The following is a 26,112-nucleotide window of genomic DNA, read 5'->3' on the forward strand; positions in this document are numbered from 1 at the left end:
GCTTTTTGTGCCACAGGGTCAGGCCGTTACAGGCTGAGGTTGCAAAACCACGTTTCAAGACAAAACGGTTCTTAGTTGCAAGTAAATCTTGCTGCAGCCCATTAAAAAAAAACCCTCCTCTCTTTTTGTATTAAATTGAACAGGAGGGAAGAGTAGAACATTATTTTCCTTTCATAAGTGAAAGAATCTGTCAAAGCGTTGGAAGCCACCACAAGCTTGGCTAGCAAGATGTTTATCTCATCACACACATTGGTCACATCCCTTAGCCAAAGCTGAAGTGCTGGCTAGAAAGTGTGAGTCTTCATGCTTGAATTTCTGCTTTGTTAGCAAAGCCCATGAAGGGTTGTTATTAGCAAAGATCTTGCCAAGCCTGCCAGAAGCTCAGGTTTTCCTTGGTGGGTATGGATTACAATCATCTGCACCTCCTTCTTCCCTACCACCCCAGAGATCTCATGGTTTTTTTAAAAATGAGTCTCCAATGTGCAAGTCTTTCCAAATCTTTGCTGAGACTAATGCCAAACCAAAATAACTTCTATTTGGACTGAGAAATGCACAACTTTCCAAGCTTAGCTTTGGTACATCTTAAAAAATTAAACGATTTGTTTGCCGAACAAAGTGTGTGGCCCTCATGACTTCATATGCAGGGATGCCAATTGGCTGTAACCTTACTGGAATTCTATCTATTTGGCTGGTGGCTAGAATTACAGGATGCAAAGGCAAAGACGTTCCCCAAGGAAATGGTTTTTGTGATTACTGCCAATCTGAGTGGTCTCCAAGCCCAAACATGTGTACTTAGGCATTTCTTTTAAAAATCATTCTACTGACATATATAGAGTCATTTCTTGTGAGCTACAGCATGTGTTGAGTTGTATGCAGAAGAAGACAGTAGAAGCAGTGGGAAAGAATTCTCATTGTACACCCCACTTCTAATTCATGGAACACCCCCCCACACACACACACACACCAACCCTCCCCTACAAAGCCTGGACTAGGCTTGGAGATTCGGATACAACAAATACTGGATTTGGCCCAAATCTGGGTGAATTCGGGCAAAAATCTGCCAAATATGTCCTGCTCGAACATGAACGAATCCTAATGCAAGGTATTTGGGCTTTGGGGGGTATTTTTGGTGTTTTTTTGCATTTTGGCCTGCAGGGGGCACAAGTTTGGTGAAGTTTGGTTCAGGAGGTCCAAAGTTATGGACCCCCATCTCCTGTTAGCTCCCATTGGAAACAATGAGGGATGGGGGCACCCACTTTGGGGGTCCATAACTTTGCCCCCCCTTAACCAAACTTCACCAAACTCAAGTGGTATCATCAGGACAGTCTCCAGATGATACCCTGAAATTGTGCTGTTTCTAACTTTACAATTGCGCTCCCTGCAGGCCAAAACGTGAAAAACACCTAAAAATACAAAAAATTCCAAAGGACCCGAATTTTCCAGATATACCTGAATATTCGGGTATATCCGAATATGTTATTTGCCTTATTCTGGCATATTGATAATCTTTTGCCTGGATAAATCTGAATCTGAATTTTACTGAATTTCTAGGGGATTTACCAACTCTAGCCTGGACTAAGAACTGTTTCAATCTCCAATTATGTACTGAAGTGCTGTCAAATCACCACTGATTCATGGTGACCCCAGCAAGGGGCTTCCAAGGCAAGCAAAAAGGATGGGTGGTTTGCCATTGCCTTCCTCTACAGCACAGGTGTCAAACTCGTGGCCCTCCAGATGTTATGGACTATAGTTCCCATCATCCCCTGCCAGCATCATGCTGACAGGAGATGTGGGAACTGTAGTCCATAACATCTGGAGAGCAGCAAATTTGACACCTGTGCTCTACAGAGTCATCCTTGGTGGACTCCCATCCAAATACTGACCATGCCTTTGAGGTCTGATGAGGCTCAGCTACATCATACCATTCTACACCCCAACCTCTGATTAGTGGAACAGTTTAAGTGATGTTTCAGAAGTTTAATTAACAATTCTTAGCAAGGTCAGAAGCTCTCTTCTCACCTTCTTTCCACTATAGGAAATGGGCCCATGCAAACAATAACTAAGACAACAACATTCCAGATGAGATTTCCAGAACCTCACTTACGTCACTGAGTCTCTCATGAGAACTGCTCCGATGGAACCCTTTGGACTCTCCACTCGCATTCTCACTGTCGCTGTCTCGGCAGCTATTCTGGCCTGGCTTAAGCTGTGTAACAAGAAGGAAACAAAAGCCACAAAGTTAAAAGTCTGCAGAACACCTCAGATATTTTAAACTTAATGGATCCATTCAGAAACAGTCATTTGTCATGTATCCCATTCTCTTTCTCACAGAACATCAAAGCCTGTATGGACCATTTTGGACTTGGCCATGTCTAATTAGTTCTGGGACAATATGGGTTCCTAGCTTTTCTACCTTGATTGTTGGGAGGGGGAGGGGGGCTTGCCAGGTCCCTTGGTAGGGGATGGAGAGTAGGGTTGTGAGATCCAAGCTGGTAAACTCCTGGAGATTTGGAGACAGATTTTAGGGAGGACAGGATTCATGTTCTCCAGGAGAACTGATCTATGCAGTCTGGAGATGAACTGTTATTTCAGGGAATCCCCGTGTATCACTTTGAGGCTATCTCCCTGGGGGCAAACAGTGGTGAAGTGTTCACCTTGCTTGGCAGAAGTTGTAATGATGGTCCTTATTACTTTCTGGGTGCCATTTTTTCCCCTGGTTTCACAATACTAGAGTAAAGGAAATATGGCATCCAACAGCAATAAAATTTCCACCAGTCCTAGGGTCATAGAAACATAGCAAGAATTGTTAGTGGAAGCTTCATGAAATGCTTGGGAAATTTCAGGGTTTTTTTAAAGTTCTGAACAGAACACAATAGATTTTATTTAGGAGTATGAGCAGCAAACCAGGATACCAATTACTTGGGAGTAAATGCCTTTGAATGCCATAGGGCTTACATTCAAGTAACTATGCATTGATCCATGTTGTAAATCTTTAATGTTTTCCTTAATGCCATAAAACAGCCACTAAAGCCTCCCCTCTGAGCTGTAAGCGTTCTTAGGGATGACTTTGAATTTCTCATCCCTGCTGCTTCAATTCCCAAATCCTCAGTTTAATTTTGTTTCTCCCAAGTGCAAGTCAAACCCGTCTTTATTCTCATGCCAATTTCTGTTTCCTTGCACCAGATTTCTCCTGTAAAATGCACACATTTTTTCAACATCATTGGTGCATTATTAAATCAGCATTAAACATACAATACAAGTACATTACAATTGCATATAAAAACTGTTCAGTATGTTACTGTAGTACAAACGAATCTACAAAATCCACATGCAAAGGTAGAGAAATGATTAGCAAAAAATGTCAACAGATATTGTAAAAGAATGAAATAGGGAATATTGTTCATCCCCGCGGGTTAAACATTGCTCTTCCCTAGTGGCAGACTTTAATTTGGAGAACTGGGTTCGATTCTTCTCTCCCCCAAGTGAAGCCTGCTGGGTGAGCTTGAGCCAATCACAGTCTCTCAAGACTCAGTTTGTGCAGAGGAAGGCAATGGAAAATCACTTCCAAATGCCTCATGCCTTGAAAACCCAATGGGGTTGCCACAAGTCAGCTGTAACTTGACAGCACTTTCAACCTCCAAGTATATGTCACACAAAGATATTTGTTGATGCGGAAGTGATTTCAATGAGTGATCCTCTCAAAGAATTCTGAAATGGCACTGTGCCCATTCTATCCTGAAAGTCCAAATCTCTCCCAAGTTTCAGTTCAAGAATCTAAGTGAAGAGCCCATAAAACTCACATTCCAGAGTGGGACGGAATCAATCTTTTATACTCTGTTCCACAGAAAGATGATAGTTCAGTCCCTTGAGACACAGCGATTGACCTAATTGTATGCTTCCGCATTAGAATATAACCCCAAACAAATATGAGGATTATCATTCATTTTTATGTGGTGCCTTTGTCAAAACCATTATTTTGCACATTATAGAACATGGTACTTTGATATAACAGCACTTATGACAAAATGCATTTTCATAGGAAAGTGAAAAACCATGCAAATGTAATCATTAAAGGCACAAACCTATATGGCTAAAGTGCATACAATAGAAAAATTATTGTGTGTGAACAAACACGTATGCAGTTTACCAACATATCAGTCCACATTCAGGATGGGCATACTGTTCAGTGCTGGGCAAGGCATCATAAGTACCTAAGGCTCAAACTGAAGTAATTCAAAGGTGGGTACATCAGGTACATTCTTGTTTCATGGTCAACACTTCATCAGCAAATCTCTATGCGCCTGCCAAACACTCAGACTCCTGAGAAAGGTTCTGGAGTGTTGATCATTTTGGACTTCAGGTGTTTTATATATGTTTTATATATGTTTTGTTGCTCTTGGATCCTATATTTTGTATTTATTCATGCCTATTAAAGGATTCTGTATGTATGTAAACACTCAAACACTCATTCAAACTACCAGGTCACATACCAATGCAATTTCAAAATGAACTCCACCCAGACAATTGCAAAAGTGCCACACCGTTGCTCATCTGAAAGGAAGACAAAACAGATACCCACCACACAAATCACCACACAAATCACTGTGCTAATGAAGAGAAACACATCTCACTCTTACATGTGTCTGAGGATGCCAGCAACAAATGCTGGATGAAATGCTGGATGAAATGTTAGGCATTAAAACTACCAGACCATGGCCACACAGCCTGGTAAACCCACAATAGTGAGTTAAGAGTCCCCCCACCTCTCATACTTGACTCTCAGATGGCACCTGCTGGGAACTGCTTCCCAAACACTTCAGGGGCTAACCTGGAAGGAACCATGGAGCCTGGGGAGGAGGGGCTTCAGCCTTTTTCCCATTCCATTTTCATGATGTCACATCTGAGTGACACTCTAGGAATTCTCCCTAATATCCAGGGTAAAGACTACAGAAAGAGGGAGAAAATTCCTAGAGCTTCACTATGGAGATCACCTTTCAAGTGCTCTTCAGTTTTTTGAGGGTAGGGGCCAAGGATGGGGGTTTACTGTCTACAGGAATAACCAAGCTAAAAACAATCTGTATTAGCTCTTTGATCACATGAGGGACCCTGCAAACTCGATTTCCTTCTCGGGACATTTTCTGTTTGGTGCTGGTCTCACGCTGTAAGGAAAACAGGCATCCAAATGTGATAGGGTTATCAGCTTCCAGGCGGTGCCTAGATATCTCCCAGAATTGCAACTGATCTTCAGACTACATGGATCAGTATCCCTAGAGGAAATGGCAGCTTCAGAGAACAGAATCTATAGAGGTAAGGCTCCATTGAACTTGCCCTTCTCCCAAAACCTCTGCCTTCCCCCGTCTCTACCCTCAAATCACCAGGAATTTTGAAACTCATGAGTTGGCAACTCTGGAAGTGAGAATGAGGTAGAGCCTTTCCCTCTTGCATCCACCCCATTACATCCTTCTTCTGATACTTCCTTAGGACAGACAGTAGTGGAGAACCACTTCCTGCAAAAAAAATATTGTATTTTTGAGCTTTGATGATCAGTGTTAAGAGGATGTTGTGCGATCAGTACAGTTGCTCTTAATTGCCGCTTGTTGGTGTACAACATCTCCAAGTCCGATTGATCATGCTTTCCTTTTGTCATCTGGGTTACAACTTCCCTATTATCTCCTTGTAAGTGAACCGCAAGCCAGCTTCAGCACTGTGAATAATTTATGTGGCAAGACAGTTAAATGGCTTAAAATAGTATTAGGTTTTCAACTTAATAGCTCAACCCTCAAAGCCTCATTTTGGTGACCAGAGTGTGTTTTTAAGCCTTTTGGACAGAGATCAGGTTGGAATCGAATTATCTGCTCCAGGCCAAGAGGTAGCCAAAAGCCATGATTATAAATATGAATGATGGCAAACCTTTTATGTAAATAAACTGAAAAAGGCTGAAATTTTTTTTGAAGCCACATAGAAAAAAAAAACTTTTTTTCTCCAGGGTGGAACAGAATTGGAGTGCAATACTTATTGTCCTAATTTCACTAGTTTAACAACATGAAATAGGTCATTTTATAACTTAGTATGTAAAATTGTTATGTTTTACATATTTATAGAACTTGAAAGATAAATGTCTTCGTTTTGTACAAGCAAAACTACAGTGTACCCAATACTTGAGAGAAGCGGTAAGTGGATGCACTGTATGATACCTTAGCGCATGAATCTTAATTTTTTGCTATCTGATTAGAGAGATTAAGTTCCGAATGAAACTTTCAGAGTTTTCTTCTGAGGCTGTGGTACAGTTTCTGCCCTATCTCCTTTTGAACCTTCCCCCCCTCCAAGGTAGGGCAATGAGCTACTTCTTATCCAATCTCTGTGTTGGCATTTGGCGTGGTGTAGCTTCTGCCCTGTGGACCATTGTGACTGTTGTCCCAGGCCTGACATTTTCTTCTTGTTGCTTGAGTCATCCTGTGTGTTTCAGGTGGCAGTGGTTGCTGGTAGCACCCTGCTGGTAGGAGGTTGGGATGATACAAGTGTTGCAGGACACTGTTATGGGTAAGAAAAAGGAGGAGAGGGAAGGGAGGCGAAAGAGGCAATCAGGCATCGCATGTACATTTATTTCGCCTTCTCTGAGGCCCTTTCTGCACAGGCCAATTAAACCGGGATAACACTGGTAAAAAACCCAGGTTGTGGGGGAACTTGATCCTAATGCAGATCTTCTTCGCGTTTCCCCCACCCAACCCGATTTTTCAACAATCGTGTTAAGTGCGATTATTTTGTTTTAATGCGGTTTGCAGTGGCAGCCGAGTGAACGGCCGCGGCTGTGAGCCGTGTTAAAACAAGAGAATCACACATGATGCGATTCTCAAAAACCCCTTCCCCAGCTCCCATTTGCAGAGCTATGCAGGGGAGACAGGCTGTATCATGGCCTGTGGGGAGGGTCCAGTGCTGGGATTCAGCAGGTTTGCACCACTTCGGCAGAATCAGTTGTTAAAATGATGCTTGTAAACAACCAGTTGTTAAATTATTTGAACCCCAACACTGCATATATCTATATGCAGGTGAGCTGGTGGGTGGATGAAAAACTGAGATTGATGGACAGAGACAGGTAGGCAAAAGGAAATCTGAAATGAATCTGCAGGTTCTTCCTCTGGTGATACAACTGAAGAATCCCAAGAAAGTCAAAAGAGCACCAGTAAGACTAGGAAAACTTTTCAGGGTTTTTTCCTATATTCTATATATAAAATGTCATGTACATTTCACCTAGATTTTTCCAAGTCATAGTGAGGTGTTCATGTGTATGCAAGTATACACACACACACACACACACACACACACACACACACACACACACACACACACACACACACACACACACACACACACACACACACACACACACACACACACACACACACACACTATATTTAAAGATATACACACATGCACAAAGAGAGAGAAAAGCTAATGATGGCTGAACACCCCCAAACTTGACCTGAAACTTTTTATTTTTTATTTTTGCAAGCATTCTTGTCAGATGCACAAATATGTTCAGGTATTTGAGTCTAATGCAATGCTGAGATAATGCATATTCTCCTCTTTCTTGCCAATACCTTTATTTCCTTTAAATTACTCTTCCTAGTTTCTCCAGTATCACATTCTGCCAGGAAAGACAGGGATTGTAGTTTTCAACATCTCGCAAACTGAAATGGATGCACCAATCAATAATATAAACAACTGCATCAAAAGACATTCAAAACCAATATTTTCATCAACCTCCACAATTCAGAAAGTCAGGAGCATCGATCAAAAGTGGCAGTCAGTCACTTATCTATTTGATGATGAAAATAAACAATAGCGTAGACATAAACTCACACAAAGTGCTATTCATTTTAAATTGGGAGCAAATCAGCAATATGCTCGGCTCAAGGGGAAAAGGGGGACCTTTACTAGTTCGGTATATTCAGTTTTCAAGCATGCTGTGCGCAAGGATATCTCCATCCCTTGGATAAATCCAGCTGTCACTGAAAACCCAATCACTGGACACCAGGGGCGTACTACGCAGGGTGACATATGGAGTCAAATGTCCTTGGGCTGCGGCCATTTAGTCACATGGGGGCGTGAAAATTGCCCTCACACACCCCTCCTCCTTCCCTAATGACCTCGTGCAAAAAACCCAGTTGTTTGGTCATGGTGGGGGAGGACGTCCGCCCATACGTACGTGTGTGTGTGTGTGTGTGTGTGTGTGTGATCCCTCGCCGATGCCTCGTGTGTGTGTGTGTGTGTGTGTGTGTGTGTGTGTGTGTGTGTGTGTGTGTGTGTGTGTGTGTGTGTGTGTGTGTGTGTGTGTAGATTTTGCACTGGGCTACATTTTCCCTAAATACGCCTCTGCTGGACACCATGAGGAAAACAACACAGAAATTCCATCTAGGACCGAGAGGAAAGCAGGAAGGCAGGCGATTTTGTCCCCCTCTTTTCCTCTGATGGACTACGGCGCTCTTTCAATATGACTCCACAATGCTGAAGCGGCAAAGAGAGACAGATTGATACAACAGCGTGCTTGGCAAGGTGCAATTTTAACGGTGATATTTCTCACTGTGCAGCCATCAGAATGCAAAGGGTCAGGAGAAGCCTATATTTTGTTGCAATTCAGCTTTTAAAGTATACCAAAATACACTTCATTTGTCGCAATTGCCGAAAGCACTCAGCCCCATGCCTCTCTTAGCAGGTCACTTTATAGTCTTCTCCACTTTTGTGTTGCATCAAGAATATGCAATTTCTTACACTCAGGTCTTAGATGATTTTCCCCACATCAGCTTTTCTATGCTTTTCTGTAAAAACTGTAGCTCAGCCCCTATTTTCAGGGATACATTCTTAGCTGGGCTTCTGAGCAAAGTGCGGAGAGGGTGGGACAGGCCTTCTTCAAAGTTTTCGTAATTTCAGATGAAGCAGCAAAACAAAACAGGGTATCATCTTAAAGGCTAATAATTCTTTATTCTGGTACAAGCATTCATGGGTCACTTCATCAAATGCTAGAAGTGTAAACCCTTTCAGTGGTGGCAAACCTATGGCACTCCAGATGTTCATGGACTACAATTCCCATCAGCCTCAATTGGCCATGCTGTCAGGGGCTGATGGGAATTGTAGTCCATGAACATCTGGAGTGCCATAGGTTCGCCACCACGGGATTAGGTCAACTTATTTATTGGTTCATTCATTTATTCTGCCATCAAGTGTCATCTGACTTTTGGTAACCCTGTAGGGTTTTCAAGGCAAGGAAAGTTTGGAGGCGCTTTGCCGCGGCCTGCTCCTGCAGCGTGCCACTGGTATTCCAGTGGTCTGCCACTGCTTGTCTCTGCACCACCCTGGTGTTCCTTGGCGCTCCCCCATCCAAACACTTGCCAGAGTCAAGACTGAGAGCATGTGACTGGCCCAAGGTCATTCAGTAAGCTTCCATGGCATGAGTGGGGATTCAGACCTGGGTTTCCTAGATCCTAGTCCAGCAATTTACCCATTGCACTACACTGGCTCAACACATTTGTATTACAGGCTGCAAACAACAGAATGGGAGAGGAACATGTTACAAAGGCCAGTTCATGTTGGAGTCGACCACACAGAGAAGCAGCTAGCACACTTATTAAAAGGGCAAAACGTAAATGTTTATTTGGAAGTACATTTAGGATAGGAAAGAGGGAGAGATAGCATGCTGCCATCTTGCTGCCTAGGAACGGTCTCTTTAACAGTTTCTGAGAAGAAGCAGGATATTAGACCTGAATGTGTCAGTCGAAGTACAGAGAAGAGGGGACACCAAAGGACGGAGGGGTCACTAACTTTACAGCCCTCTCCAGCTGACCACTTGCCCACCCCCTGCTGGGTCTTATTCTCCGTTTTTTTGCACACTAGACATTGCTACATCCAGAAGTTTAAACCCAGCTTCAACCGAAAAGATCAATCAATCCATTTAACAGTGCAACCCTAAACACACATATTCAGAAGAAAATCCCATTGAGGTCAATCGAACTTAATCCTGGTAAGTGTGCTTCGGACTGCAGTTGAGGCCCAGTTCTAACAGCTGATAGATTTGTTATGTGAATCCCATTTCACCTATCTATCAACAGTTTTGAGGGACCCTCACACACTCTGTGCAGACTAACAAAAGCTCAGAGGCACTTTAAGGACTAGCCAAAATTTATTTCAGCATAAGCTGTCATAAGTCAGTGTTCACTTTATCGGATGCATCTAACGAAAGCTAAAATAAAACTGGTTCATTTTTTAAAAAAATGTTCACCTGATTGCTCTTTAATTCTCTGTTTTAGTCTGCTACATGGTGGATGGCATGCCTATCAGAAGGGAAAAGATGCACGGTCATGTTACTTTAACAGCTAGATTAGAAACCGATAGGATTTGGAGGGTATAAATTTGAATGTCAAGGGGAAATTTGACTCATGAAAGCTCTTTCTTCCAAAATCTCGTTGGTCTCTATGGTGCAACTGGACCTGAGTCTAGCAAGTCTATTGCAAACCAACATGACTACCCTCTGAAACTATATTACTGAAGATTAATACTGTGGTGCTCAATGTCATACATTTGAGCAAATGAAGGGGCTTCAGAATTTTCCATATGATTTTTTCAGGGGATTTTGCTGTTCTGAATTATATCAGAATGACAAGAGAAGTTGAACCTTGGCAATGTGTGAAGCTGCTGCTTTATTTCAAGTCAGATTACAGGTCCCTCTATTTCATCATAGTCGACTCTAACAGGCAAGAATGCTCCAGGCGCTTTGGCAGAGAAAGGTCTTTCCCAACACCTGCTTCTTAAGACCCTACAAATGATAGGGATTGGGCCAGGAACCTTTTGCATATAAAACCTCCATTATGAGATCCACCTCATTATACGGAGCCAAATCTATGATAGTGCTTGCACTGGCTGGCTGGGTGACCTTGGGCCAGGCAAAGTTCTCTGAGAACTCTCTCAGGCGTTTGTCGTGGGGAGAGGAGAGAATGGAGTTTGTAAAACACTTTGAGTCTCCTTACAGAGCAGTATAAATCCCAACTCTTCTTCTTCATCATCAGTATCCATTCAAATACCTCTCGCTCGCTCTCTTTGAATGACTTCCTAAAACAGTCTCATACAAAGATAGATAGATAGATAGATAGATAGATAGATAGATAGATAGATAGATAGATAGATAGATAGATAGATAGATAGATAGATAGATAGATAGATAGATAGATAGATAGATAGATAGATAGATAGATAGATAGATAGATAGATAGATAAACCTTTATTAGGCATAGAATCCATATAACAGCCAACATTGTCCAAACAAGTATCCCATACATGAGAACCATCGCAGGTAATCATTTCAAAGTTTCTATAAGGAACCTAGCTACAAAAGTTAAAATCTCGGAGGCAGAATTGTTTAGTAGAAACGTAATCTTCCCCACAGCAGAGTATTCATTAAAGATTACAGGACAAAGAGCAAAAAGTCTGGTCCTAGATCCCTCGTATTTGGGGCAGTCAAGCAATATATGTTCCATGGTTTGTCATACAAAGATAAGATAGTAACTCTCCGCCACTACAGACGTCTCATTGGTGGATAAACAATGAACAGTTCCCAAGCACTGGATATGTTTGATCTTCAAATTAACCCACTAGGACCCCAAAATAGAACATCAGCATGTGAAAATGTCCCATATTACAACTTAAATCAACAATTATACCAGCTCAGCAGGCTTCAACACATTCTCACCACACATTAAAAAAATGTCAGCTTGTCCTGGGTGAGCAATAATTTACAAAAGAAAGCAGGCGTGCAAAATATGGGTGGTACACATCCAGAGGAGATATTTTGGGCACGGGGGTGTTTTAAATTTTCTCCCCCCTTCGTCCGCAGCCGACATCCTCTGAAATCTCAACGGATCAAAGTTTTGCAGACAGCGAAGGGGGGAGGGGGGGGGAGAGGAGGAAGAAGCCCCGCAAAATTAATAACTATTTAAGTATTCTGTTTCATCATGATAACAAACAGATGGTTTTAATATTCTAGAGGCTAATTTCTGAACAATTAAAAACACAGCTAGACATTAGCATCTAATGAAACATTTTAACTATCAGCACAAGCATCTGCCATTAATTTCCACACAGTAAGGACTTGGTTCTCTCCAATCTGTTCTTTGTTAAGGAAAGTTTTTTTTCCCCCCCCCACTTGGAATTTAGTGGAGTAGAGAATTAACAACTGTTTTCAATCAGCAATCAGCAGGGTACTTTGCTAGCATTCACTGAGATGGTCCACACCATGGGGCATAAATATACCCCTCCAGTGGCTTTGATGTGTACGGGGAGCGGGGATTTTCAGAAGGAAACCCAGATCCCAAGGATGTCTTCTTTCTGAAATATAGGGATTAATCCCTTGTAATAGCGTCATGTCTCCTTTTATTAGGTTTTTGGGCAGGGTTGAAAGCAAGGCAGGGGGAAATGTGGATATTCCAGAAAATAGTCCTCAAAATCAGCTCCCCTAAAGCCAAAAGTTGTAAGGGGGGGGGGGTTAGTCAAGAGGGACCTCGTGATGGAAACCATGTGAATGAGAACTTCTTCAAAGGCGAGTTAAAATCCTGCATTTATGACCTGATTTATGATCCTTTTGCTCATGTGAGACATAAACATTAAGGTGGTGTTCATCAAAGGAAAAGGAAGTAGTTATGACATCAAGGGTTTCTACTTGGATAGCCGGAAACAAGCCATCTAATCCCACCATCTTTACATCAGGAATGGCATCTAGAACGAAGGATCAAGCTTAGTTGCTTGAAATGAGAAAGAACAAGAACTCAATGATGGCTCAGCCAAAGTTGGTCATAAAAATCTCCAACATACTGAAACCATTGCAGAAATTAACCCCTGATCTACCAAAACAAGTGCCTGGATGGAAAGGCATGATTTCCCCTAAAATAAGCCCTACCCCCAAAATAAGCCCTATTGCATCTTTTGGTGCAAAAATTAATATAAGACCCTGTCTTATTTTCAGGGAAACACAGTAAGACATACTGAGGTCCAAATTTAAGAGGCTCTCCAATACTTTCCAAAATGTTCATTGACATCTCATTTATAGTCTGCCTTGCTCATTGAGACAGCAGCCATATTACGGACTTAGAAAACAAAGGCCCCTTCCGCACACGCAAAATAATGCATTTTCAAACCACTTTCACAACTGTTTGCAAGTGGATTTTGCTATTCCGCACAGCTTCAAAGAGCACTGAAAGCAGTTTGAAAGTGCATTATTTTGCGTGTGCGGAATGAGCCAAAGCAATGGAGACTGGTATACTTACAACGTTGAGACACTTTTAGCATTCTTTGCATTTAGATGCCTTCATAAGCTGAATCTATGAGCTGTGGTTTACTTAGCTTGTCCGCAAATGAAGTTCTGAGGCACCCATGCAAAGCCCTACGGGCAAAGAGCAAAAACCCTGCCCTTCCAGGGAGAAACAAAGTTGAGGCAGCGGAAGGGGGACGTTGCTACTTTTAAAATGAACCTGAAACACCACGCCATCAACCCCCCAGTATCTCACTGCAAACTATGGCAGCAGCTGTGTTTCTCCATAGCAATAAAATGAAACAATTTAATCGCTTTTATTGTTCTGCTGTGATGCTCCATCCTAGCCATTTTCTTCCCTCCTAGGGCTTCTGAACCCCGCAAGGGCAGCAATGAGAGAAGATCTCATTTACCTAAAAGCGCTTATAAATTTTTAATTTGCTTTAACAAGTAAATTAACAAGTCCCTCATTCAGGCAAGTTTTATGGCCTCTCGCCACTTGGGGAGGGCCATAAAAGTTTTATAGATAATCCAGAGCTACCAAGGCTGCTCATAATAAATTGTCTGTTTCCTGTTATTTTATCAAACCACTGGGCTTCTTAATGGCTTAAAGTCACAGCTTCCGTATTTCCAGGGCTTTTTATGGGTCCATATTTATAAACTGTAAAGGACATCTAAAATTATAGCAGGCCCCAGCTAATCACTACAAAGATGGCTACTTTTCTTGAGGAAAAAAAGGCAGCAGTCTTAATTTTTTTTCCTTCCTCATGCCCAGCTCATAAAGTCTCCAGAAATACCTCACTTCCAAAGACCAACAGTCAGACAGTATCCTGAGCCCCAACTCATTACTGACCTTCTTCACCACAGTTTTTCATTGGAAACCACTTTGAAGTATCTACAAGCGTCCAAGAGTTCTTTTAAGACTATACACAATGAGAGCTGCAAGCCTAGTTCAAGGTGTTTCCGTCACCATACATGTGACATCACATTGTCTTTTCCTGTGTCACACTGATGGCTAGGTTTCAGCTGAGCTTCTGAAGATCAGTCTTGGCTGCTAGGAAGAATTCAGGCTTGATTTGATTTATAACCCACCTTGTCTTTTTGGTGTCCCATGGTCTCCTCCGACACCACATAGAAACAAATCAATTTTCCTCCTGTTAGTTTTCTTCATTGTCCAACTGTCACATCCTTACATAATAACATAGAACATCATAGTGTGGGTTATCTTGGTCTTGTTCTCCAGCAACACTTCCTTATGTTTAAGGATCTTGTCCCTCTGAGTCTCAATGATCTTCTGGATCATAAGGGGTGGTCAAACACTTGCTGATTTGAAAAACATTCTGCTTACCGGTCAAGATCAGGAAGGCAATTTTTTATTGAGCTGGTTGGCAGTTTGTGAGCAGGTAAGTCATGTTCTGTGAGATAATTGTGAGGCCAGAGTTCAAGTAGCATGCAATTTGGAAGCTTGCAAACTTGCCCCTGTCCTGGTCTCCGAACCCCACTTCTCAGCTCAAGTCCATGTTTTCTGTTGACAAAAATGACAACAGAAGTTTCCTCCAGGCTTTTACAGGAGTAACCATTTTGCAAAACCTATTAGAAGAACAGTTCTTTGGCTCATTCCGCACATGCAGAATAATGCACTTTCAAGCTGCTTTCAGTGCTCTTTGAAGCTGTGCGGAATAGCAAAAGCCATTTGCAAACAGTTGTGAAAGTGGTTTGAAAAGGCATTATTTTGCGTGTGCGGAAGGGGCCTTTGTGTCCTCCCTCCTCCCCCTTTTTCTTTTGGACTTAGTTGTTTTAATAGACATCCCCTTTAATGTCTAAGTGCCAGGGAATCCAAAACTTGTGGAAATCTCAGAAAGCCACCTGGGTTCAACCATTACACTGGAGAGTTCTGGGGAAGAGAGAGGGTGTGGCCGGAATTAAAACAGATTAAGTGTGGTTCCCCGCAGATCCTTGGCATAACTTTCAAGAGAACAAAAGACTTTTCAATGCTGAGGATTTTACCTAATGTCCGCATACACCCTAGAGGTGTCTGACCAGCCCTATGATGGTGACTCAGTCAAGGACCTAAGACATTAAGTTGTCTTTCACCCTTAATCCAAGTCATTTCTGCCTCTCTCTCTCAGGTTGTTGTGTTCATGTAGATCTGGCTCACAACAGCCTAACCAAGGTAATTTTCCCAATGTTTTCTGCCAAAGAATGACAGCTGTTAACTTCAAACCCACCAAGAAGATTCAGACTTCTGATTTTGACCCAATCCAAGTCAACTGGGATCTTAGACCATAAAAGAAGGACCCCAAGACCCAGCAAGCTGTTTCTCAGATCTCTGACATGGATGTCTGTTGGTTTCCTTCTGAGAACCCCTGCCTGTGTTCCACAGGTTTTCCTCCTGGCTTTGCTAGCTACACATTCTGCTCTTCAGATCTCTAATACGGTGATCCTCTTCCAACCTCATGTTCTCAGATTTAAGGTTGCATGCCCTCTCCTGAAACATCGTACTTTCCCTCCTTCTCGCTCTAATAAGGTGCACCCTCTCACTGGTGCGCTCACATGTTTGTGTAAGTGCCTAGGGAATCAGTACTCTTGTGCTTAGTATAGGTTCTTTATATGTTTCTTTATTATTTTTTATTTCGTACACAATAAAGTTATTTACATGCATTTATTTTTTTTCTTGTAATTTTATTTTGGAGTATCATTATCAAGATCAACCCTGGTATACACAGACTTCGAGATCTTGTGTTGTAGGTTTCTGGAACCCCCTCTGTAACTAACCCACCCCCAACCCATTTTAGGTAACACCTTCCAAAATGTAATTAGGAGACTGAATTTATATGCTGATTCCAGAACAGTCACTAAATGGGGAGGGGGGGTAATCCTGGAACGTTGCCATCGTTTCTCTAAGCTACTTCTGCATTTAATTTCTCTAAAGAACACATAACAGGGTGGGCAATGTTCCAAGCAAAGAAGAAAGGATCCCAACAACTAAAATTTGAATTGCACAGTCCCCCACTGGGTTACGTTATGTTGGCAAAAAACAAAACTGGTGAGTTTTTCCTTTCCATATGACCCAATAAATCAGATAATAGCATTCAGGTTCCTATAAAAATAAAGTTTGAGGAAGTAACGTTGAAGTAAATATTTTTTGCTTGAGCCATCGGTGGATTTCTAAGAAGCAGATGGAATGCCATCAGGGCAATCCCCCTGCCCCTGAAAGCTTCCATGGAGTTTCCAAAATGCTAGTCTCAATGACAGGGTTCTGAACCTGACATCCTGATTTCCGAGGCAACATCACTATTGCCTCTGGATTGTCCAAGTAAATATATCTGGTTGATCTGACCACTTTCACACATGCCTTGGTAATAGGTTAGAGTACTGCAATTTGCCCTGTGTGGAGCTGCCCTAGAAGACCATCTGGAACAAAACTAATGACTAAGGTGCATAGTGGAGGTTATCACAATGAGCATGCAATACCAGTCAGTTTTCTTTGCTGCTTTAGACCTTTAAAGCCCTAATTATGCTGGAAGTCAGGACACAGTTGGCAGATGGTTGCAGGTTATGACGGTCCATCACTTTGGGTGGGTAGTTGGCATATCTCTCCTGGCCTTCCAGCCTAATCTAAAACATGTGTTGAAGGCACCCTGAACATTTCTCAGTTTTTTTTATGGATGGGCATCGCCTGCATTCAATTATCACATCACAAGTTGGTTTGATTGTGATGGATGCACTCATGGTTTATTCCCATGATCTCTCTGTCATCTTTCTTCCCTTCTCATGTTAAGTGTGACTAAACACTTTCTGCTTATGCGTAACAGTGTTTGTAACAGACTTCCCTCTGTGATACACCTCTGACGATGCCAGCCACAGATGCAGGCGAAACGTTAGGAACAAGATCCACCAGACCACGGTCACGCAGACCGGAGAACTCACCACAAACACTTTTCTGGTTTGGGGAATCTTGAATCAAGCCCCAATTTCCTGGAATATCCAGATACACGAACTAGACCCAAATGAACCTTGTTTTCTCTCTACAAACTGGGATTTTAAACTGGGATGAAATTAAAGATGTAGAATCCCAGTTTGTTAGTAGCTTTTTTTTCTTTTGGAAGCATTCAGTTGGGTTCTACCCTGTTTCCCTGAATATAAGACATCCCCTGAAAATAAGATGTAGTAGAGGTTTTGCTGAAGTGCGAAATATAAGGCATCCCCCAAAAGTAAGACATGGCAAAGTTTTTGTTTGGAAGCATGTCTGTTGAACAGAACACCAGAGCATGCAGCTGTGGAGCGTAAAAATAAGATATCCCCTGAAAATAAGACATAGTGCATCTTTAGGAGCAAAAATTAATAAGACACTGTCTTCTTTTCGGGGAAACACGGTACGCATCAGGGGAGAAAGGAAGGCTCACACAAGCACAGCATACAAGCTGTGTTACGTAAGTCACAGACTCTGCTTCAAAATCTTTACACACCCATTGTGAAATCTTTCCTTTAGTCAATTAGGAATTTGTTTTTAATTGCTGCTCTTATGGTTTCAGGCTTTTCATTGTTTGTTACTTTTAACACAGATGTTATTTTTGCAGTGGTTTTAAAATGGGTTTAATATAAGCATTAATTTTTGTGATTTGTTTTCAAACCTATATCTGTTTATATCCTTCCTTTTTATTAAAAGAGTGTTCCTAGTAGCTTAAAAATAAACTTACAAATAAAATGAATCCCAAATCACACCTCATGGAAACTTTTTGCACAGCACAATCGCATTATCCGCATTAATGTGTCAAAAACAAAGCCCTAGAGTTGAAATTCTTTAGCTTTGCCTTAATGAAATATTCCAAGCATGGCAGGTTTAAAGGTATGTGCATTTCCATGACTAAGTTTTTGAAGCAGCTCGCAAAATATCACAAAAATACCAGAAGAGCCTGTATGGTATAGTGCAGTGGTTCTCAACCTTCCTAATGCCGCGACCCTTTAATACAGTTCCTCATGTTGTGGAGACCCCCAACCCTAACATTTATCCATTTTACAGATGGAGAACACTGATGTAGAGAGTCTTAGGTGACCCCTGTGAAAGGGTCGTTTGACCCCCAAAGGGATCACGACCCACAGGTTGAGAATCACTGGTATAGTGGTTAAAGTGTCAGACTAGGATCTGGAAGACCCACATTCCTTAGGTTGTGGTGGCGAACCTATGGCACTCCAGATGTTCCCACCACCCCCTGCCAATTGTAGTCCATGAACATCTGGAGTGCCATAGGTTCTCCACCATGGCCTTAGAGCATGGGTGTCAAACTCGTGGACCTCCAGATGTTATGGGCTACAGTTCCCATCCTCCTCTGCCAGCAGGATGCTGGCAAGGGATGATGGGAACTATAGTCCATAACATGTGGAGGGCCACGGGCTTGACACTTGTGCTTTAGAGCCTTATTTAGTACTCCTAAATGCACTCCCAATGTAACACTGAGACAGGAAGCAGGATGTTGAACCCCAGTTTCAGGAAGTTTAAGTTGAAGGCTCACCTTTTCTGCACCAAAGTTTGCAGCTCCAACACAGTGAAAGCCTGGAAATTTGGGGGTAGTGTCTAGAACAGGCAGAATCTGGGGATGCAATGAAGCTCGGCAGAGATGTGATGCCATACAGTCCACCTTCTGAAGTTGCCACTTTCTGTAATCTGGAGATGAGTTCTAATTCTAGGAGAACGCCAAAGCCCCACCCTACCCAGGCCATCTACACGCTATTGCTTTGTATCATACTTAACCAAGGGACTGGCATACCCGTCACTTAGGCCCCTTCCGCACATGCAGAATAATGCACTTTCAATCCACTTTCACAATGGTTTGCAAGTGGATTTTGCTATTCCGCACAGTCAAATCCAGCTGCAAAGTGAACTGAAAAGTGGATTGAAAGTGCATTATTCTGCATGCGCGGAAGGGGCCTCAGTTAGTTGTCCTTCTGCATTCAACCCATCCCCATTAGCTGTTCTTAACACATTCTTCTCTGAGCCATTGTTTTCATCCAAATTAAATACACAGCTCCTCCACACACTTCCTCCCAGCAGCAGCTATCCATGGAACTGAATATCAAGGATAAGCATGGCTCCCTTGAAAGGTCCGCTCTGAGCACTGCTGTGTCCCAAGAAGCAGGCAAGTCTTTACAGATGGAAATTTGTAATGTAAGGCAGCCATGCAGAAATGAAAATGAAAAGATGGGGGGTGGGGGTGGGAGAGAGAGAGAGAGAGAGAGAGAGAAACCAGCTACATATCGGGAAGTCTTCCAAAACTGCAGCTGCGAGGGCCCATTAAAAAGCTGAAACTCATTCTGCTCTCGACCCCACACTTATTACCACATAACTATTCATCAAAGAAATTTCGGCGCAATTAATTAAATTATTCCCAGGCTTGCACTGCGGCATCGCTATTCCTGTTTCTGCTTTCACTCATGCTCTCCTTGAACTCCCGCGCCCACATGCCAAGAGCCATCTCCAGGGCTGTCCAGTTGCCATAAAGCCCTGCTCATCACCACTTGCGACGCCTCTCATTTCTCCGCCTCCCTCTCCTTTATTGCCGTTTATTTTCCAGGAGGATTTGGGCTGCCAGCATATTGGCAGGGATTCCAGGTGTGAGGGATGGAACACATTTTACCTGCAGATCAGGCTGTAGCGCTGCTCATGCCAATGATGAAACAAATGCATGCAGGAGAAAGAGTTTTATTGGCTGCAGGCGAACAAAATAATAATAATTTTAAAATCAGAGGCTCTCTCTGGTATCAGGGGCACGAAGAGTCAAAACGTTTTCATTTGCTGTGCGTATGTCATTAAAATGTTTCCCACAACTCTCTGCAGTCCCTGGACTTCCTCCTTGGAGCCATTTTCTGAGCCCACTCCATCATCTCGCCTGTTTATTTTTGGCTGTATTTTTTAAAATTATTTTTTGGGGGTATAAAGTCATGATTCAAGGAGGATCCCAGCACGAGGCTTTGAAGCATCGAAGCTACGCATCCATAGGAAATAAAAATAAAACGGAAGAATCACAAAATGGGGGCCAGGAAGCTTTTTGAAGGGGGGGGGGAGTGAAAACCAATGGGGGGATTGAAAATGGTTTGCAAATGCTACCTTGTGGAGGTGGTGAACAAAGGGGGGAGCTTACGAAGGAATTTAAAAGGAAAACCAGAAACCAAACTACAGCCAACTACAGAATCCAATAATGAAGTAAATAAATTAAAAAGGCAGTGTAGGGACAGGAGATGATGTGACTGTAGTCCATAACATCTGGAGGGGCGTGAATTCACAGGTGTCAAATTCACGCCCCTCCAGATGTTATGGACTACAGTTCCCATCATCCCCTGCCAGCATGATGCTGGCAGGGGATAATGGGTACTGTAGCCCATAACATCTGGAGGGCCACGAGTTTGGCACCTATGATGTAATTGTTGCTTACTTCTCACGTGCTAGGAAATGATACTAACCCATGGTCCTCCATCTGTACCTTGGATGTACTATTACCCCCGAGCCCATGCCACATGCCTTCTCTGAACATCTGAAGCAGCTTCTAGTCTGAATGAGAGCTGGTCCTTTCCTAGATGCTTGTGTCTTCTATCCTTCTCCAGTCATTCAATCTCAGTTTCCCATAGATCCACAATTTGCGTGGATTAGTCGTTATGCTTTTACTAACCATGAGCTGGCACACACACACCCTACACCCCCATTTCACGTGCCAGCTTTCAATGTGCTTGAAGACGGAGAAGGCCATCTGTGCAGGCGGGACCAAACAACCGCTCTTTGGGGCTCGCTTTCTTTCCCTTCATTTTCCCAAAATGAAGGCCAGACTTTCCAAAGTGTTCCCCACTTGCCTACTTTGATTGTGACATTTTACAGCCAGATTTCCCAAAGAATGAGAGGGAGGGGAGGGATCAAAGCTGCCCTTCTTCGAACATATTGTACACATGTGGGATTCATTTGTCAGACAAAGGCAGACCACCATGTTTTAATTTTTCCTTCCCCCACTTTCTACAAATCCTACTCGACCCACAACTCACATTTCGATTATGTAGAACATTAGAGGGTTGTTTTTTAAAAAAACGAGTCATACCTCTTCAATCCAATCATGACCAGAGACCTGTTTCTTTCCCTTCCTATTGCTATGCTCACAGCTATTACTAATAGGGCTAAGTCACAAGATGTCTCCAAATCTATGGCCCCTTCCACTCATACAGAACAATGCACTTTCAATCCACTTTCAATGCGCATTGAGGCTGGATCTTACGGTGCGGAATAGCAAAATCCACTTGCAAACAATTGTGAAAGTGGATTGAAAGTGCATTATTCTGCATGTGCGGAAGGGGCCTATGTATTTTTTGCCTGGCCTACCTTCTTCTATGTTATTGTTTTTGTGACACAAGTTATAAACAATTAGCCACCCTGGTCTATCACAATTTTATTTTGCCCTTCCTCTAAAGGTGGCATAAATGAAAATCCAGCCACATGTGTTTGCACGTATTTTTCAAACCCGCCTATTTCAGCACAGCACTGGATCACTTTGTGCAGCCTGCTTTAGGTTGAGAGGAATAAAAATTGTCCTGTTTTCAGAACTATTTGATAATCATAAATGCCTTGGACTTCATTTTCTATAAAACCTCCATTTACTGTCTAACATCATCTAGTAATTCCTCCAAGAAGACAACCAACATGACTCACCTCACCTCTGCTTTCTTAACTTTTTCCTTAAGAGCGGGTAGTGATTTCCTTCAGTTCTCTCATCTTGCTGCAGCCCACTGAGACTTCTGACATTTTGTTTTGGGTATCAGACACCCGTCCTCTGATTACATACAACTTGTCGCTTTTTGCTCTGGCTGCCAAGAAGATATGAGCCAAACACTAGCTATCAGAGAGCATGTGTTTGAGTTCAGCTGAGTTCAACAGAGATAGGATGAAATGTATATTTGCTACGTGCCTGTTTTGTTTTATTTTATTGGGGTTTTTTATTCTGCATTGTGGTGACCTCTGGCTTTAAACAATAAACAAATCCACTCATTCATTTGTTTTCGGTGAAGTGATGTCAGTAGACCATCAGGAACAGCATACTGAGCTTATAGGGAAGTCGGCGGTGGCAGGAAGAATCAACATTAAGGCCATTCGCAATACCATTCCCCCCAGCGTTCTGCACAGCACAAAAAAGACATCTGTGAGACATCTTAAAAAGAGGCAACTGCCTCTTTTCACTCTGCACACCCAAAATAAAAAGAGGAGGTTTCTGGGTGCTTTCCAGACAGTAAAGGCATCAGAGTGGAAAAGAGATTTTTCCCCCACCCAACAGTTTTGCTCTCTGGTCAGTTTCACCCTCTGCTTGCCCTTGACATTTTGTGTGAAGGGATTCTCCTGGCCGCCACTCGCTGCAGGTTGCCCCAGGACATTTGCTGTGCAGGCTTTGATCCTGGGAGCATTTTCAGCCTGAAAAGTGCATAGTTGTACTCAGCTGGTTCTGCTGATTCCTGCAATAGTTTCCCTATTTTTTTATTATTACTTTTGAGGAGCTATCTTCATAGCTACCCAGACACATGGAAGAAAATCTTAGCCGCTCCAAAGATGGGTCTGCTGACCATTGGAAAGCACTGAGTTGATTTGCCCTCTGAGAGCTGACAGATTTTCTGCACAGTAAGAAAAAACTAAATTGGATGTCTTTTTTTTGCATCCTCAGGACGTCTTATTTCAGCTGCATGGAATAGACCAGGGGTAGGGAACCTGCGGCTCTCCAGATGTTCAGGAACTACAATTCCCATCAGCCTCTGTCAGCATGGCCAATTGGCCATGCTGGTAGGGGCTGATGGGAATTGTAGTTCCTGAACAACTGGAGAGCCGCAGGTTCCCTACCCCTGGAATAGACCTAAGCAGAGGCGTATTGGGGGGAATGGCACCTGGAGATAAATTGTCTCTGGGTGCCCACCACGCCTGGAAGCAGGGTGAGGCTCCTCCCTCCAGCCCGGCTGCCACCACCCCGGCTCCCAGCAAGCAGCTGGCAGTCCTTTCTGCCCTTTGGGGAGAGCAGAAGTGACTGCCATTCCCCGTCAGCTGCTTTTATAAGCACTGAGGCCAGGGGCGGGGCTCAGGGGGCATGGCTAGAGGGAAAAGCAGAAAAGACTGGCCAGGAGGGGCGGATAGAAAAGGCTGTCGACTGGGAGCCGGGAGCCAGGAGGGGGTGTCCTTGGGCTTCCTTGGCCCTGCCCATGTTGATGACAACATAGGTGGGGTCAAGGGCGCCCGAAGCCATCTTTCTGGTCATGTGGGGGGCTGATTTTGTGCTCCCCACGTGATCAGATTATTGGCGCCCGGGGACAGAAGGTACCTCTCATCCCTAGGCAAATACACCACTGGACCTAAGACCATTCTCTTTCAGTCTAACCAGCTTGCAAGTGGATCCATGTCTGGTATTCTAGTTTTATGAATCTATTTGTTAAAAGGAATAGCTTGCTTCACCATAGTTCACAGCAGCATATGAAATCATTAAATAATCTATACAATTTAATAAACCAGAAAAAGACAGAATCACAGAATAAACCACTGCCCACATCATAAAAATAAGGTCAGCAAGATTTACATGATTAACCAAAGGATCTGTAGAACAATTCTATTTCATATGCCTACAAAAAAATAATGAGGAGGCGCTATGAATTTCCGCAAGACAGGAACTCCCATTTAAAATGTCTATTTCATAGTTTATTTCAGTTTAACAGCCCACGGGCCATGCCCCCATTTTTAAAAACTTTTGCAGCAAACTGCCAAACAGAATTTTGCCATATCTACTACAGAGTTTTGATTTAGACCATTAAGAAGCAATCTTAATTTCATAGCATCAGGAAAGGGGGCAAATCTAGCTATCCATTTAGTCAGAAATGTTCCCCTTTCTGCTTCATATTTAGGACAGTAAAAAAAACACATACACTGATGAATCGAGTACATTCATTTGACAGTCACAGAGTCTTTGATTTGAAGGAGCTGCATTATGGCACGCAATCATATCTGCTCGTCTCAATTTAGGGGCTGTTAATATATAGAAGTACAAAAGTAAAACAACATTAGCAGCAGATTTAGTATCTAAATCTAATGGAGAACACTTCCTCTGACATTTTTGGGTATCATTCCAGTCACATTTAACTAGTTTCTGAGTACATGATGTGAGTCGTTGATTAGTTAACCCACTAGGTAAATAGTACCCTACCTTCATTTTGCCCTCAACTGCTCTATGCCATCTCAACCAGCTACAGTCCTTTATTGCTTGTGCTGCAAAAACAGGAACGTTATTTGCACTAGATAAGTGATACTTATAATCTATGACAGTTTTCCATAGCAATGTCGAAATTTTAGGAAGGGCATGCTCAGAAGCAATGCATGATGGGAGGGCCAGTAATTTATGGAAGAAGGTTAATTGTAGCTTTTCAAGTTGCTCTATTGAACCCAGAAACCAAATCTGGGAGCTATATAGAATACACGGCACTACCAAGGCCGTGCAAGCTATTAAAAGTGCTGGAATACAATGAGCACCTTTAACATAGAAACGTCTGTGTTTCTACTGTTGAATAGTGAACCTTCAGGGTAGGTGGCATTAAGAATGCTCACACCCGCTGGTTTAGCTCATGCTTTGTTCACCAGTTGATTTTTTTTCAGCAATCAGTTCATCAACAGTTTGAGTAGGGCTGTCTAGCAGGGTCTGACAACCAGTGGGAGATGGGTAGTGCAGGGACAAAGTGGGAGCTAATGTCGGCAACATTGTGACATCACTTCAAGGTAAAACCCAGAAGTGACTTTTGCCCTTTCTAGGAACTGCCAGAAACTCTAGTTTCCGATGATTCCTATAGAATACTGATATTGCTTCCAGGTTTTCCCTGGAAGTGACATCACGCTGTCAGGCCAATGGCCATTTTTGCTTGTTTGTTTATTTTTCTCCCACAACTGAATCTATTGCATTCTCCCACAACTGAATCTATTGCATAGAACACATATTTGAGATAAATAAAATAAAATAAATGACACTTACAATTGGGACTGCCAATAAATAAAAACTAAATTAGTGAAATGCAGTTCTTAGTAAAACTGTCCTCCATCCTATTCTGTTATTGCTCTGGAATAATGTTCTGCATTCTAGTATCCCAGAGGTCTGCAACCTGTGGCTCTCCAGATGTTCATGGACTACAATTCCCATCAGCCCCTGATATCCTGAATTCCAGGTTAATTAAGAGAACTACAGAAATTTACCCAGAAAGGGAATGCACCACTGGCTACAGTGTTCAGCTCTTCAGTACGTTTGTATTTGTCCTATAACCCTATACTGCCAATGTAAACTTGTGCATAAAATATTGCTAAAAACCAATCCTGATGCAACTGTATGTACATTTCTAGTATTTTGATATTGACCAGCCAGACTTTTATCCGTCAAGTCCTTCAAGAAGCTGAGAACAGCTTCTTTCCTTCCTCTGGCTCATTCCGCACATGCAAAATAATGCACTTTCAAACTGCTTTCAGTGCTCTTTGAAGCTGTGCGGAATAGCAAAATTCACTTGCAAACAGTTGTGAAAGTGGTTTGAAGATACATTATTTTGCATGTACGGAAGGGGCCTCTGTTTTTTCTTTCATGATAACCCTTTAATGTAGGTTAGGCAGAGGGAGAGAGGGAGAGATAATGCACTTTCAAACTGCTTTCAGTGCTCTTTGAAGCTGTGCAGAATAGCAAAATTCACTTGCAAACAATTGTGAAAGTGGTTTGAAGATACATTATTTTGCATGTACGGAAGGGGCCTCTGTTTTTTCTTTCATGATAACCCTTTAATGTAGGTTAGGC

At 42.6% G+C, this 26,112-nt stretch overlaps 1 protein-coding gene across 7 annotated transcripts in view; it reads right to left on the reverse strand.

Annotated features, from left to right (window-relative positions):
- AUTS2 (activator of transcription and developmental regulator AUTS2) overlaps positions 1 to 26,112 on the reverse strand; it is an 821,199-nt gene that overhangs the window by 495,882 nt on the left and 299,205 nt on the right. For all 7 annotated transcript variants that reach the window (XM_048518997.1, XM_048518995.1, XM_048518996.1 and 4 more), the window contains one exon: positions 2,105 to 2,206. In XM_048518997.1, coding sequence (XP_048374954.1) covers positions 2,105 to 2,206 — 102 coding nt within the window. The remainder of the gene's footprint in view (positions 1 to 2,104; positions 2,207 to 26,112) is intronic.

This window comes from Sphaerodactylus townsendi, linkage group LG16 (genome assembly GCF_021028975.2).
Source record: "Sphaerodactylus townsendi isolate TG3544 linkage group LG16, MPM_Stown_v2.3, whole genome shotgun sequence".
In the NCBI taxonomy this organism is placed as follows: domain Eukaryota; kingdom Metazoa; phylum Chordata; class Lepidosauria; order Squamata; family Sphaerodactylidae; genus Sphaerodactylus; species Sphaerodactylus townsendi.